The 17,329-nt window shown below is 36.7% G+C and overlaps 1 protein-coding gene across 1 annotated transcript; it reads right to left on the reverse strand.

Annotated features, from left to right (window-relative positions):
• Positions 1-5,525: 5,525 nt before the first annotated feature.
• On the reverse strand, positions 5,526-16,783 carry LOC112829912 (dol-P-Glc:Glc(2)Man(9)GlcNAc(2)-PP-Dol alpha-1,2-glucosyltransferase). Its single transcript, XM_025879550.2, has 3 exons — positions 16,433-16,783; positions 15,006-15,203; positions 5,526-13,306 (listed from the first exon to the last, which is right to left on the reverse strand). The coding sequence occupies exons 1-3, from the start codon at positions 16,613-16,615 to the stop codon at positions 12,251-12,253; spliced, it is 1,437 nt and encodes a 478-aa protein (XP_025735335.1). The 5' UTR covers positions 16,616-16,783; the 3' UTR covers positions 5,526-12,250.
• Between the last annotated feature and the right edge of the window lie 546 nt (positions 16,784-17,329).

Raw genomic sequence — 17,329 nt, forward strand, 5'->3', positions numbered from 1 at the left:
TCATATGTCACTGAAAACCATTTGGAGATTTGCAGAAACTTCCAAATTGCATTTATTTCATCTAAAATGAATGACTTTTTAAAGCATTCACTTCCTATGTTACTCATATAGCAATACAAATACAATTGCTTAGCTTTCTTCCCTTATCAAGGAACCGGTTCTATAGAACAGCTGTCCGAGAATGGGGGACTTCTTGTCTAATGGCCGGATAGGAGGGAAACAAGAATTTCCAATCAACAAAAGCTTTGGGGAACTATTATGTAATCATATATTTTATATATATATATATAAATCACACACACACACACACACACACATATATATATAATTTCACAGGAATGAAAGCTGTGCTTATAAGGTCCAAGGTCCAGGTTTGACTGGTATTTAAAATGAAAAAAAAGTAGAAAATATGATTTTTCACATATTCTTAATAATGGGGAATGAAATGCAGTTGTAATTATCTGATTCAAGCTTGCACTGGTCACATTTCCAAAATGCTCCCCAACAAAAATAAGCAAGTAATATTTGCCTAAAGCTAAATGTATTTAAAGAATGTCTTTCAAAAGTAATGAAAAAAATCATTAGTAATTGTAAATTGTGTAGGTAAATAAAATGGTATAGTTCCTGGTACACTAACAACTGGAAAGATGTCTAAGATTGCCACCTGCAGTGCAATTGAGGGTAATGCATTTTGAAAACAAGAATAGCAAAAAGGAGAGTAATAGTTGCCCAGTACAGTTATCCCCACTAAAGAACTAATATTACTCTGAATTTTGTGCAAGTGGAGATCAGTATGACCTTTCAATCCAGATCCTATTATATTCTTCCTTTTCATATCAATATTCTTTATGCATTCCATAAAAATGAGCCTCCTGAATAAAATATTTTAATAAAGAAATTCTCAGCGTCAACAATATATGAAGAAATGTTTCCTCTCTGGACTACCCTTTCCTGGTGGCCCTTAATTTTTCTTCATCTTCCTACTTCACCTTCTTCCTTCTTTGCCTGGCAATGTTCCTGAAGTTCTCATGCTCATCATCCCCAGAAGTATTTGTATATATATGTAGGTGGGCAGTGAGGGGGGTGTGGGTGGGGAAAATGGTGATGGCTGGAGGCTTGGAGGGGACACACATAGATATTCTTATAGGATACTAAAATGTTAATGCTTGATTAGTCTTAATGTGTTATTTTCCCTTGTATTATTTCAAAAAAGGACAAAATCCTATGATCAAGGCATAGATTTCTAGAAGGGTTAATTAACAATTGCTCTCCTAGATCAGAAAGGTCTCCCTTGCTTGTGGATGTCCCCAGTCCAAGGGCCTCCTTACACTTCTGCAACTTTGCAGTGTATTTGGTCATATAGTCATAAGACCAAACATGTACCCAGGCATCACTTAACGTTAACATTCCAGATCAGGCCAGGTTTCTTAATCTACATTTGGTTCTTTCATTATATTTTTAGAGACGGACAGATTGTAAAGGAAAGCACACTGACCAGTACTTACTAAGAAAGACTGATATAGTACCTGCATCCTCTCATGAAATGTTTCTCCGGAGAAGACTACATGTCTCCTCCTGGCTTCAAAACCTTTCAGGCCAAATATTTTAGGGTGCCCCCCTCGACCTCATGTTCCTTATTAAGAATGCCCTTCTCCAATTAAGGAATTGACTCCATTTACAATAGCACCAAAAACTGTAAGATACTCAGGAATAACCTAACAAGAGAGGTAAAGGATCTATACTCTAGAAACTACAGAACACTTATTATTTTTTTTTTTTAGATTTTATTTATTTATTTGACAGAGCGAGAGAACACAAGTAGGCAGAGCAGCAGGCAGAGAGAGAGGGAGAAGCAGGTTCCCCGCTGAGCAGGGAGCCCGATGCGGGGCTCGATCCCAGGACCCTGGGATCATGACCTGAGCCAAAGGCAGATGCTTAGCCGACTGACCCACCCAGGCACCCCACCTACAGAATACTTATGAAAGAAATTGAGGAAGACACAAAGAGATGGAAAAACATTCCATGCTCATGGATTGGAAGATAAACTTCGTTAAAATGTCTATGCTACCCAGAGGAATCTACACTTTCAAAGCAATCCCTCTCAAAGTACCATTGACATTTTTCACAGAGCAGGAACAAACAATCCTAAAATTTGTATGGAACCAGAAAAGACCCTGAGTCACCAGAGGACTGTTGAAAAAAAAAAAAACCAAAGCTGGGGGCATCACAATGCCTGACTTCAAGCTATATTACAAAGCTGTGATCATCAAGACAGCATGGTATCAGCACAAAAACAGGCAAATAGATCAATGGAACAGAACAGAGACCCCAGAAATGGACTGGCAACTCCATGGTCAACTGATCTTCAACAAATCAGGGAAGAATATCCAGTGGAAAAAAGACAATCTCTCCAATAAATGGTGCTGGGAAAATTGGACAGGCACATGCAGAAGAATGAAGCTGGACCATTCCACACCATACACAAAGTTAACTCAAAATGGATGAAAGACCTAAATATGAGACAGGAATCCATCAAAATCCTAGAGAAAAACATAAGCAATAACCTCTTCAATATTGGCCACAGCGAATTCTTTTAAGACATGCCTCTAAAGGCAAGGAAAACAAAAGCAAAAATTAACTTTTGGGACCTTGTCAAGATAAAAAGCTTCTGTACAGCAAAGGAAACAGTCAACAAAACTAAGGGGCAACTCACGGAATGGGAGAAGATATTTGCAAATGACACTATGGATAAAGGGCTGGTATCCAAGATCTATAAAGAACTTCTCAAACTCAACATCCAAAAAAACAAATAATCCAATCAAGAAATGGGCAGATGATATGAACAGACACTTCTCCAAAGAAGACATACAAATGACTAAAAGACACATGAAAAAATGTTCAACATCATTAGCCATCTGGGAAATACAAATCAAAACCACAATAAGATACCACCTTAAAACAGTTAGAATGGCAAAAATTAACAAGACAGGAAACAATAAGTGTTGGCAAGGATCCAGAGAAAGGGGAACCCTCCTCCACTGTTGGTGGGAATGCAAGCTGGTGCAGCCACTCTAGAAAATAGTATGGAGGTTCCTCAGGACATTAAAAATAGAGCTATCCTATGACCCAGCAATTGCACTAGGTATTTACCCCAGAGATACAGATGTAGTGAAAAGAAGGGGCACGTGCACCCCAATGTTCATAGCAGCAATGTCCACAATAGCCAAATTGTGGAAGGAGCTGATATGCCCTTCAACAGATGAGTGGATAAAGATGCTGTCCATATATACAATGGAACATTACTCAGCCATCAGGAAGGATGAATACCCACCATTTGCATCAACATGGATGGAACTGGAGGGGATTATGCTAAGTGAAATAAGTCAAGCAGAGAAAGACAATTATCATATGGTTTCACTCATATGTGGAACATAAGGAATAGCTCGGAGGACCACAGGGGAAGGGAGAGAAAACTGAAAGGGAAGAAATCAGAGAGGGAAACAAACCATGAGAGATTCTGGACTCTGGGAACCAAACTGAGGTTTACAGAAGGGAGGGGGGTCGGGGGGTGAGGTAACCAGGTGATGGGTATTAGGGAGGGGACATGTGGTGATGAACACTGTTATATGCAACTAATGCATCACTGAATACTACATCAAAAACTAATGATGTTTTATATGTGGGCTAATTGAACATAATAAAGATGAATGCCCTTCTCCCTAGTCCCTGTACCATGTATAACAGGATCTAAGGAGGTGCCACAGGGCAATTCCCTTCATCTTCTGGCTATCTTCTCTCAAATAATAGCTTTTCTCCTCCAGCTCCAGTCCCACTTATCATAGGGTCTGTTTGTAGGATGCGTGTTCTCTTTGCTTCTCATTGCATATGGCAGAACATTGTTTTCTACATAAAAATCATCTCAACTCCTTTGAAGCACAGGCCGTCAGATTATACGGATTTAGAGAGATTCAGTATAGCACCCTGTGTAAAAGGGCAGGTGATCCTGGAGCCACACTTCCTAGGTTTGCAGTTTCAATTCCCTGTACTTCTATTTCCTCATCAATAAAATGGGGATAATAGCATTTGCCTCAGTTATTATGAGGCTTCAATAAATTAGAAGTCCATATTTAAGACTTAGACTAGTGCCTAGTGCATAGCAAGTGCTCCATTAATGTTGGCCACTACTGTCATTGCCTACTGCTCAAGTGGGATAATCTCACTGTGCAATTTCTGTCCATGCTTTTATTGCACCTGTAATGTTTTTCACAATGTCTTTACCTATCCTCATAAAATACAGTCTCAAATACGATTCTTCCCATGAAATACATTTGTCAGATGTAATTTCTATTTCCAAGTCAACTCCCTAGCTTTTATACTCCACCGTAGTTATTATATTATACTTTGCATTAGTTAGCCCCCAATTAAAATGTGAGCTACTCTTGTCTGGAATAGATTAGTCACTTTTGTGCTTTTGATACAATTCTTACATAAGGGACCTTCAAATAGCTGTTGGATTTAATCACAAATTTTATGACTTACTATATCAGTGGACCATATTAGAAGTCTGTAACTTACTGTCCCCACCCAACTAGTTTTAGGAACCCTCCTTTTTAGTTCTTCAAAGCAGAAGTAACACCCCAACTTCCTTATCCATAAATAGACTATACATAATACATGACAATCATAATCAAGACAAAGTTCCTGGGCAGGTAACGGCAGAGGAACTTCTATCATATTAACTCTTCTACAGATTGATGAACTTAAAAAGAAAAAGAAAAATCTATTTAAAAGCACTGAAGAGCAAACAAAAGCAGGCAGGAACTGGATAGGATTTGATAATTGGAAGATCCCACTGGGTGAGATCCATGCTTATATGACTTCTTCTGAGCCCAGGAAGCTGTAACATCACTGGTTTGAAGTATGAGAGGATGGTGTTTAAGGTGGCTAAAAATTAAGAAGGGAAATCCTGGAAAGGAGGGAGACATAGAGGAGGAACCCCCAAACCTGTGTATAAGTTGTTGGCTGACTTATAAGTGGGGGAAACTCCAAGAAGCCCACTGAAAAGTAAGAACTGGACATCTAACAGAGCAGGATCTCTTCTCCTTGCCACAAGTGATCAAAATTTGGGGTTTGAGTCCTGCCAAGTTAAAGGTGTTTGGAAACCATTCTGGGCTTTCTAAAGACCTACACTAACAATGAAACCCAAACCTCAACAAGTTCAAGGTGATTGTCCAGTAGTTTAACTGCCTTCCATTACTATGAGAATAAAAGGAAGATTATATACTTATCCAAGCTAGTGATGGGCACTCATTACAGATGCTTACAAATATTATTCAGTTCTATTATTTTAAGACTAGTAAAATGTAGGATTGCTGGGTGGTAGGCAAGGAAAAATGGCTAGTAGTATAGAGTGGATGAGCCACTGGCATCCAGTTTAGAATTAGAGAATATGTTAAACAGACCCAATAAATTATTATAAAACATGAATTTATTTACAATAAAAATGAAACCATAACATCTGAACAAACTTTTTAAAAAGGAAAAGTCTTTTATTCTTGTAAATACATTTACTTAAAAATCAGTTTTAAATGACATAAACCCACAATATAATTGCAGAAGTCAAATAAACTTTTCCATTTTACAGCACGGTTATCTAAGAAAATATAAAACTTAAAAGCATCTACAACATGTATAGTTTTTTTTTTTAAATGATTAGGCTTTTCCAGTCAAAATTTTAACAAAATTCCAAAGTATGTCATGTTTGACTGACAATTTGCTTCCAAATGGGAGTGTCTTTGGAGAAACTAAGTAATAACTTTCAAACAACTATGTTCCTCTACTTGGTAGCTGGAATCATCTAATTAAAGCAAATGTTTTTATTTCAATGTAAATATGGCTAAGACTCCAGTCCTGAGGGGTTTTTTGTTTTTTCCCTCCCTTAAATTCATTAGTACATACATATTTCACTCTGAGACAGCATCACCAAAACAGAAATGGAGGATAACATGGCAGATGGAAGATTATCTGCCTCTGGAATAGCCAAAATTAGTGTGGGCCTCATATTCCTGACTTATAAAAACATGGAGTATAACCACATTCCTCATGCTTTTCTTTCTAAAATGTTATTATGTCAAGGTAGATTTGATTTTGAAGGTAGACTTGATGCCCTTCACCCTTTCCCCCATCAACTGATAGCAGTTAATGAGGATTCTGGAGTCAGCCTGCCTAGGTGTGAATACCAGCTCAGCCAGTTATTTTGCAATCTTGGGCAAAATATTTAATATCCCTATATTCAGTTTCTTCATGTGTAAAGTGAAAATATTAAAAACAGTACGGATCCCACAGGGTTGTTATGATTCATAAACAATGTGGGTAAAGCACTTAAAACAGTGGCTAATACAGTGATATAGTAGTTTTCAAATATGTCACCATCATCATTTACTGACTGTGGGAAAAGATCTCATCTACACCATATGAAGTAAAGAATGCCATATGGGAAGATATATTAGGTTAAATCACCTATAAGACAGGATTACAAAACACAAAAATGACTGTTTTTTACATTTACCTTAGCTTCATATAATTTAGAAAATATTGTGAATAAACATTATAATAAATAAACATGGATGACTATAAATTACTTTATAGTTCAAAACAAAACTATTAAAAAAAAAGTTAACACAGATTAAGAAAGTTTAATTACCAGACACTCAAAAATGTAGTACAATATCACCACCTAGTGGATACTGCATTTAAAAACATTTTATAGATTGTGCTTGCCCTATTTATCTTGAGGAAAATCCTTTTCAAATAGAAGCACATTCTCTTCACTAATGTAAAGGGGATTTAAAAAAATAGAAAACAAATTTAACCTACATTAGCAGTACTCTTAGACACTATAGCTAAAAATACCTCCTACTAAGTTGTGTATCTCAAATTTATTTCTAAACAAGGTAGCAGCTGAAAGTACAATTTTTGTCCAGAACTTTAAAATATATTCAAGACAGCATGCAATTCACCAGAAATACTTCACCATGACTTATCAATTAATGCAAAAAATATTAGTTGTAACAAACTTAATGAATTTCAAATCACCGGGCTGTGAGGCATCTTAAAACATTTTACTCTACTTACTATCTGAATCATCTTCTGAAGCATTCCTGATAAACAGAAATCTTGCAGTGAGTGGGGAAACTTACTTTTTTTTCTGGATCCATTCCCAGAGACTAAACAATTAGAGAATGTACATTTATCTGCTGAAATCTGTTGGCCCTTGATATAAACCTCAGGAAATAGACTAGTCCAACCCTTCTTCCAAATAATTATTCAATTATGAGAGCTTATCAAGTTGTAGGATCTCTACTTCTCCAAGTTAAACATCCTATATATGCTTTGAAAAGCCTTTTCTCTTACAACTACCTGTTTGTGCTCCTTTAAACAGTTGCTAGCATTTTAAAAAATGACTACATACAATAAACAATAGGTCATGAATGTCCTGGCTAATGCAGAGTAAAGACAGATTACCACCTCTCTCTCCGTATTTTACTTCTCTTAATGAAAAATCTTCTCACTGAGGCAGTCTCAGTTGAAAACTCACAGGCTTGGCAGTCAGACCAATCTATGTTAAGCAACAGCGCGGACTTTGGGCTACTTGCCTGATCTGCCTTAACTTTAGTTTCTCCAGTACTCAAAGAGAAATCAGTATCTGCTTCATCAAAATATGAGGAGGATCAAATGAGACAATGTTTTATAAATCAGCCAAAATGTAATGCCTAGAACACCGTAGGTGCTCAATAAATGACAGCAATTATTAGTTATCATTAGTTTTCTTCCCTCACTTCCTCATTTTGTATGTCCCCCCAACCCCAATGGTTCAACTGAACTGAATCATGGTAAAGTTCCAGTCAGTGTGAAAAAAATCAATACAATGCTTAATATTTATCTCCTCGGAAAAATACCGCATCTCTTTTTGTCTGATGGTGATGCACTGGGCTCAAATTTAACTAACATTGAATTCATCAAATGCCCAATTTTTAACAAGCAAAATACAATGATATCATTGGATTTCTTCACTGTGGCAACACTTCTTACCCTAATTTCCAAATGTTAAAGAATTTACTGTTAGTTTCATGGGTGTTAAAAAATATATCATCTATCCATTTTTAATTTTCTCAGCTATACAAGTTTTAATATATTGGAAATGTTTGTCATATTGTCCACATTTAAATACATAAAAAAGTACCGTAAATAAAAAATGACAGGTATCCCTAAAGTACTAAAATGCAGCCTAACTAAAATAACACAAATTATTCATAACTGGTTGAAATCTCTGTTCCTTAAAGTTTAATAAGCATCAGAAGTTTTACTGCTATTGTATTTTAATGGTTGAAAGTTACTTATTTTTCTTATTTTAAATAAACAGCAAAAATTTTGAAATCACATCCTATTATAAATAACAACATATAACATATTTACAAGTAGATACAGGTGTAAGTTTTAAACACTACAGTAAACAAAAAAATTTAAAACTGGGTCAAAAAATTTAAGCAGAAAAAAGTTTAGGGTGGCTTTCATTATGAAGCATGTGATTTATTTCCTAAAATGAGCTTATGGTTATATAGTTTTTTCTAAGACATTCACTTCATTCTATACTAAAAACTTCATTCAGTACACATTTATTTGACATTTATTATATATTTATGAACTTTATGGATATATGGCGGGGGCTGAATTATTTTTGAAATAAGGCTAAACACGTATCAGGCTAGAATAACCAGAGTCAGGACAAATCTGTTCTCATTTGAAATGAGGACAAAAGATTAAATCACTTGCTTTACTGAATCTAAAGCCACAAATACAGAAATCCTAACTTTCATGTTAGGTGCTTTTTCTACAAGCCCATGGTTCCTAAGTCATATTTAAATTTCCATTCGAAAAAGCTTTCTCATATTATTTGCATGATACTTCTTTCTTGTTTCCCTTAAGGAAATTCTAATTGCCTCAAAGATAATAAATGCTCCCTAACCTAATCAACATGAATTATTTTTCATAGCAACATTTTACTTAAATGCTTATCTAAAATAAATGTCCACTATTTAGGGAATATAATAAAAATGAGGATCTCTTTTCTTCTCCTCACTTGTCTTCAGACAATTATCAAAAAAAAAAAAAAAGTCTAGCACAGTGGCAGTTAAATTCAAACTAGAAATACACTACATTAAGCTATTTATCTATTAAAATAAACTGCATTAAAACTACTTATATTAATGTACTTCATGATAGACTAAGCACGTTCTAGAAATAACAATTTTAAGAGGAGGAAGAGGCCAGACAGCTCACATAATTTAAAAACATAGTTACATACATTAAAAAGGTTTCTAGGTATATCCACTAAAAGAAAACAATAATATGTGAGAAAACACAGCACACTGCAAGCTTACTAACGCCATATAAAGGAAATACTTTTTATCTATGGAATTTCATGTAAGGTAGAAAAAGTTCAGGATTTATTACAAGGCTTAAAAATGTATGGACTAAATCTTTTTATGACATTCTCTAAAATAATTCTACTTAAAGACTTTAACAGTAATTGCAAGGCTCCACAGGCTCTTCAACTTATCGATAATTTTTTTTAATAATCTTTTAATCAAGAAATTCAATTACGTTTAATTTTTTTTAAAAATTCATGTCAAAAATATGTATTTGATAATTCTTGAAAAATATTCAAAACACAAATGCAACTTATGATGTTTCTAAAAGCTACGCTCCACAGCACCTTCTAATTCACAGTATTCTTTTCTGATATGTCAAATACTGTATTTTATATACTTTATGGAAAACATGGAAGGTTAACCTGTTTCCTTGGTGTGGATTTCCTCCAAACTCTCTCTTAAAATAGCAGGAATTCAACACTTACAAATGAACTGGAACAGTGATTCCCCCAATCTATGGAGTGGAATGGTTTCCTCATGTTTGCCAGAATGGATTAGAGGGAAAGTTTTTGCATCTCAGAAATATTCCCAATCACAAAGCCTTGCATTAATAATAACAGATAAGAAAGTTATTTATTTTGACATCCTGGAACTCAGATCTCCATTATAAAATAATAATTTCTTTGTGTTTTCTTATCTAATTACCAAAAAACAAAATGAGTAAAAACATCTGTCAACAATCAGTTACAACTAGAGAGTCAACCTACTTTCTAAGTACTGAACAGAGTACAAGACTGCCCTGTACTTACTACTCAAGACTATACCTGTAATTTTCACCTGCACAATTTTATATTTGCAAATGCAGAATACTTTTCCATGTGTACCCACTGTTTAAAACCCAGAGAAAGCACAATCCAACACTGAAGACAAAGTAATTTGTTTACAGTTATTTTTAAGTTTACAAATGTAAAGTGAGATTAAAAGATAAATTGTATTCACAGTTCTAAGTTTGCATGTCAAAGTTAACATGTCCAAATACTTTTCTGTAACAGAATGACAACCCAATGAATGTACATGAAACAGGAGACACAGAATCCAGACTCACACAAAAAATACTATCCAAGCGGTTGCTCCCTGATCTACAAAATAAGACTAGATCAATGATTCTTTTCAATTCTAACTATTTTGGATAATGGAATCAAATACCAATTACCTTTTCTTCTGTAATTATGTTATCTCAGAATTACCTTTCAGTAAAGACATAATTTAAAATATCTCAGCAAAGAAATTATTTCCTACAAATTTTATGAGGTTTATCCTAAAATATCCTTTGGTAACTTCAGTGGGTGGAAAGTGTCCCACAAAAAAGTTTACTCAGAACCTGTAAATGTGCCCTTAATTTGGTAAAAGGGTCTTTGTAGATTTAATTAAAGATCTCGACATGAGACCATCCTGGATTAGGGTAAAACCTAACCCAATGACATTGTCCTTATAAGAGAAAGACCACGTGAAGACAGAGGCAGAGATTGGAGTGCTGCATCTGTAAGCCAAGGAACAGCAATAACTGCAGACAGCCACCAGAAGCTAGATTCTCCCTCAGAGCCTCCAGAAGTAACCAGCCCTGCCACCACCTTAATTTTAGACTTCCAGCCTCGAGAGCTATGAGAGACTTTTTTTAAGCTACCAAGTTTGTTGTTATTTGTTACGACAGCCATAAGAAACTAATACAGTAATGTATTTCAGAAAGAAAATCCCTTTTAAAAAGGTATTATCATCAACACAATTTATCTTTGGCCATCATACATTTCATACTAAGAATTAGTGAAAGGGGGGCGCTTAGCTGGCTCAGTCAATAGAGTGTGCCACTCTTGATATTGGGGTCATGAATTCGAGCCTCACATTGGGTGTAGAGATTACTTAAATAAATATTAAAAACAAAAGAATTAGTGGGGTGCTTGGGAGGCTCGGTGGGTTAAGTGCCCAACTCTTGATTTCAGTTCAGGTCACGATCTCAGGGTTGCGAGACTGAGCCCTGCATTGAGCTCTGCACTGGGCATGGAGTCTGCTTAAGATTCTCTCTCTCCCTCTCTTTCTGCCCTCCCCTCCCCGTACTCCTCCCCCAGCCACTCATGTGTGCATTCTTTCTCTCAAAAAAAAATAATAAAATGAAAATAAAAATTAGTGAAAGGGCTTGATCATTTTTAGACTTTTAACAAAAAACAACTTAATTACAAGATAAACCTAGATGAGCCTCTAATTTATACCATTATCTATGTGAGTCTATTTTGCCTTATGATTAAAATTATATTTACTGAAATGTTTTCTGTAACTTTTCATACAGAAAATGTTTTCTGTAACTTACTGAAATGTACTGTAACTTTTTAATCAAGAATATTACCTGATCATTTGTGAATTTTTTCAAACACTTTGTCTGCTACTGCTTTCTGAAGAGAATTAATAAATAAGTTTCAGTACTATAAAGCTCAATTTTCTCAAACTTGTACCTGTAAAATGTTTTCAAACTTTTTGAGTGGCCAGCAGTACCAAAGAGGTATCATGAAATAACTGTAAACAATTTCATTTTCCATTATTCAGGCTTATGGAGCAAATCTTAAACTCTTCTCAGTTCTTTCCCACTTCCTCGGATTTATTATATATGTTTAAAACACATATATCTGATGCTTAAAACACAAAAAATCTGATGTGATCTGTGGATCACCATTGTGCCCAAAAGAAAGTCCATAATTTTTACCTGTTCAGTTGTTCACTGTGGAGACAGTCTAAACAGTCTATTTTTAGAATTCAAGCTATCTCTGATGTTACCACATAAACCTCTGAATGTCCTGACTATTTGGCCACTGAAAAGTCTTGTTCAGGAAGACATAAAAAGTTAGGAAATTAACAACTGCATAGCAACCCAGTTCACAAACAAGCCTAGATATAGGTGGCAGAGGTATGTTAAGCCTATAAATAACATAAGGTAAAATGAAGTAACGAAATTCTAGCAGTTTCTGAGGTACCGTAACAGTAAACAAGCATACAAAAAACATTAAATTCCAGAAAATCGACTTTGATTTCAATGAGTCAGCTATACTCCAACCAGCAAATATATATATCGGAACTAACAAGTATTTCACAATTTCATATCTTTGAAAAACTCTTTTCCATACATAGAATGTATAATGTCTATTATCTGCGAGCAAGTATTTATGAGCATAAGTGAATTTCCAAACTAAAAACAGAGAGACTAAGGTAATCATAAAAAACTGAATTCTACGTTTCCAAACTAAGCAAAGAAAAGCCCTAATTTTGCTAGGAGACAGTAGGTGAGGAAACGAAAAAAAGAGAGTAAAAGAGAAAAAGTAGAAGAGTTGAGGAAAATGTAGACAGGCTTCATGACTACTTCGATCGCCAATAACAATCCCACCATTAACAACTACAAAAACACAAAACAAAAACATTAGAAGGAGGTAGGGCCAAGTCAAAAGGAAAAGCATACTCAAATTCTTAAAGGACATGGAATAAGCCAAAAGAAACTGAAAAATCCTCCTGAATTCTGAAAATGGTCCTTTAATAGGGGGAAGCCGCTCTTCCTTTTTCTTTTGTAGCTCCGTTTTCCAAGCTTCAGTTAATTTTTGTGCAATGACATTTCCTGCGCAGAAGACAGCCCAGATGATATTAGTTTGACGAAACATGAAGCCACAAAATCCAAGCAAAGCTGAAGTTTTATGATTTCCATAAAGACACATCAAATAGGCAAAAAGAGTGAAAAACATGGATCCTGCTTCTGTATAATAAAGGAAGTTAAAAAAATAGAGTGTGGGAAATACCGCTAATGTTAATGTTGACAAGATCCTCTGGACACTTGAGGCAGCCTAAGGGGAAGAGAAAACACATGTAAAATTATTTTTACAATAAAACAAACATGCCATTTCTGCTGAGCTAACAAAGAGATTAATTTAAAAAACTATCTGAATCCTAAGTAAAATTATTCAATATTAATCTTATTTCTAGTTTTGCAAAAACACAATATACAACTGTAAGGATGCTTTCTGGTACCTTTTAGTTATATCAATAGGGATATATTTGGAAGCCATGAAGACAATACATGTGTATGCCAAAGCTTCTACATCCTGAAATACTTTGAGTCGTTCAGCAAACAGTTAAGGAGTTATTGTGTGGAAAACAATGAACTAAATTCTATAAGGAACAAGTTGATGAATGGGACATAGAGCACATGGTTTCATTTCCCTGAACTTAAGCCTTAGTGCCGCCATTTAGCCATCATCATCAATTTCTTATCAATTTCTTTTAAAGATACCCCCTTCAAAACTCTACTTTAGAGAGAATGTAAATATGTATATAGCATTTATACTACTACACCCAATGATCTTACTGTTTCATGATGAATGTACAGGGTTTTTCCTGAAAATAGTGGCCCAGTCTAAAGTTAAATATCTTTATATCTTATTTTGGCATTTCTCACAGACTATTTCCCACTTTGAAAGCATTCTTATCTCCTGAAATTTTTATCCTCCACAGTATTTAAATCACCAAATCAGACCATGCCATTCTCTTGGTTAAATTTCAAGGCTAAAGTTCAAATCCTTTCCATCACATATAAGGACATTCATGACTTCACCCCTATCTACTTGTCCAGCCTCACATCCTTATACTTTATAATCTTGTGACTCCAAATAGCAATTCTCCCTGCATCTTGTTGTTCAACTCCTTTCTACCTTTGCTTATGTTTTTTTCTCCTGTCAGGATTCATTCCCCATCCTACAGTCCTGTCTGTTCACCAAGATTCAGCTCAGGTACCACCTTTTCTGTGAAGTCTTACCCAATGACACCCATACATCTTCCTGCCAGTCAGGCTGCAAAATAAGTGCTCCTCTACTCCTCCTGTGTCCTCATAGTATCTTTTACCTATCTCCCTCTCACAATTTACACTATTGAAATCATTTAAGTTAAAAATAATTATTATAATTACAATTTATTGAGTCCTTCTATTCTATCAGGCATTGTTCTAAGCACCTTCCATTTATTAAGCTCCTGTAGACCTTACAGTCCTGTGATGCAGATTCTATATTATTCCCGTTTAATGGATGAAGACATAGGAGTCACCAAGGGTAACCAGCTAAAAGCTAAAAGTAACACAACCTGTAAATGGACAGAATTCAAAGCCAGGCAATCCACCTCAAAATTCCTGAGGTAAATATAGGTATTCCTCTGTCTTCCCTAGTGAAGATAAAAATTTGGTAAGAAAAAAAATGCCTTATTTATTTCTGTGGTCTCAGTGCCTAGCACACGTAAGAAGCACAATAAACATTTACTGAACTCATCTGATTCACAAATATTTATTTCAGGTTTTACAAATAAATAAGTTATTCAAGTATTTAAATGCAAATTTCTTCTAAAATGGGGGTAGGGGGCTTGCTTTTTATCTTAACAAAATATACACACACACACTAGGAGTTGAAGATACTTTTCACCCAATCTCATAAAACCAATTTACCAAAATTTTGGACCTGACCAAATATAAACTTGTAATAAATTATTTTGGAAACATACCTTGTGCCTGGGTTGTACCTTGCGGAAAAGCAAATAGAGTAAATAGAAGTTGCCTACACTGAAAAGAAGATTAACAAATCTGAGCATTCCAATGGAGCAGACAACATGTTCCGACCATCCAAAGATCCAGCTGGCAGGTTTGACCACTCCAACTGACAGCAGGTATAAGCCAGGTAATGTAGTAATCATTGGATCCCACTTAAAAAGAAAAGGCCAACAGTGAAACAAGAGCAAGATGAAACACTGACAGGACTGACACAAGGAGGTCAAGCTCAAAAACACATTCTGGGAAGTTATTCTGTGACATGCTGGTTAAATATGTCCTCAGCAGATGAAATGTCTCCTGTAAAGAAAAGTTTTGCTTATATTTTGCCTCTGTACCTGTTTTGGGCAGAGGTATCTGTATCCAGTAGACAACACTAACTTGGTATCAGTTTCCATTTCCAGGACCTACCCTTCAGAGACTCTGAAGATTATTTTGGTGATTAAATTCCAAATGTTCCAGTTTTAAAGTGTGGAAACATTGGCTGGAACTCTGATGCATCAGTTTTGGAGAGAAAGCAGCATTTAAAGAGATCAAACCACATGCTCTATAATGATAGCTAACATGTACTGAGCCAAGAATTGTGCTAAATCCTCTGTATTTAACCCTGCAAAATGTCCTATAGTAGATCCTGCTATAACTGTCATTCTCAGATGAGTAACCTGAAACTCAAAAAATGTCCAAGGTCAGGTAACTAGTAAATAACAGCACAAAGATTTAAAATCAGGTCTTTTAACTACAGACTTTTATTTTTCACCACTATTCTGTCTTGCTTTCCCAGAAGAGTAAGGATAATACATCTACTTTTTTAACTCTATATTTACATAGCCAACCATATATTCAAACATGATGCCACTTCACTGGGTGCCAGTTTATCCAGTTAACAGAAGGGTCTATAAACACCAAGGATGGAATTAATGGAACTTGCCACTTCTTGGGGGCTGAAGATTCCCCTCATTCCCCACGGTATTCCCCACGGTACCCCACAGTGAAGCTCTTGACGAGTGAACTAAAGTGAAGTTTTCTGACATTTCCAAGGGGCAGCCCGTTGCCTCTGATCTAGGGATTGGGGAAGAAAACCTGGGAGAGCTACTGTCAGCTACTAAGAGGGAAACGTATCGTGTGTCTGGGTTGTACCCTGCGGCAAAGCAACCACATTAATCTCCCAGAACATTACTTCCTAGGACAGAGATCTGCTTCTATTCATTCACTAAACAAATACTTCACAGATCTCAGGGACAGGAACAAGAGATTACCCAGTTCCTATTTCGAAGCTGGAAGGGTAGATCGGAGGGGCAAACGGATAAGGGTGGAAGAAAGTAGTGCGGGGTTGGGCTGGCCCTCTCCGGCCTGTCCTAGGGTGGGGACAGGTTGGGGACCCCACCTGCGAGAGGGAGAAATGGCCCTCACAGTAGCGCTGAGCCTGCGGCAGGTGGAAGATCTCGTCCATGTAGGGCTCTCGCAGCGCCCGGCTGAAGGCGGAGAAGAGGAGACAGGACACCAAAAAGGTGCAGCTGAGGGCAGCCGAAAAGTAGTAACCCTCGAGCTGCGCCATTCCTGCCCCCATAGCCACAGCCCAAGAACCGAGTCCTGGGAAAATCTGTTCCGGGTTCTCGAGCGTGCAAAGTCGAGCTGGAAACTCGGGCTCGAAATGGGCGCGCAAGGCGGGACTGGCCGGACAGGACTGAGCATAGCCGGAAAACAAAGGATGCTGGGAGAGCGCGGACCCTGAGCTTCCGGAGGGATCCGGTCACTGTTTCCGGAGTGACGAGTTTCGGTAAAGGACCGGGCTGTTGGCCTGTCAATCACGTTGAGCAGGGCTCACTGGAGTGGTCAGAGCCACCAGGAGGGGCGGTTCTCGGAGTCCACGGACGCCGGAGATTCGCGGCTTGACGCTTTGAAACGAAAGCGGCCGCTGCTTAGCCCTCAAGTTGCGTTTGGCTTTTTTCTTGCTCGTTCCCATCCCTTACCAGGAGATGGCGTCGCTTCCCCGCGTTTGCAATCCCCAAGCCCTGAAAATTTGCACATTTCCCCCCAGTTTTTCTCTCATGCGATCTGAATTGAAACCTGTGATTCCAAGGCATTTGATTTCATCAGATTTGGAGGGTGGGAGGGGAGCGTTGGTTATGGAAGCTAAGATTAAGACTTTCAGATTAAAACTTGAAGGTCCGAGAGGCCCTTCACTGCTGAATGAACTTCCTAATTAGAGGATTTTTTAGGTTAAAAAAGAACTCTTTCAGAATGTGGATACTCTCAAAGGGGATTTAGTTAAATCGGCAAT

This window comes from Callorhinus ursinus, unplaced genomic scaffold (genome assembly GCF_003265705.2).
Source record: "Callorhinus ursinus isolate GAN/ISIS: 27379988/994484 unplaced genomic scaffold, GSC_fseal_2.0 scaffold27, whole genome shotgun sequence".
In the NCBI taxonomy this organism is placed as follows: Eukaryota; Metazoa; Chordata; class Mammalia; order Carnivora; family Otariidae; genus Callorhinus; species Callorhinus ursinus.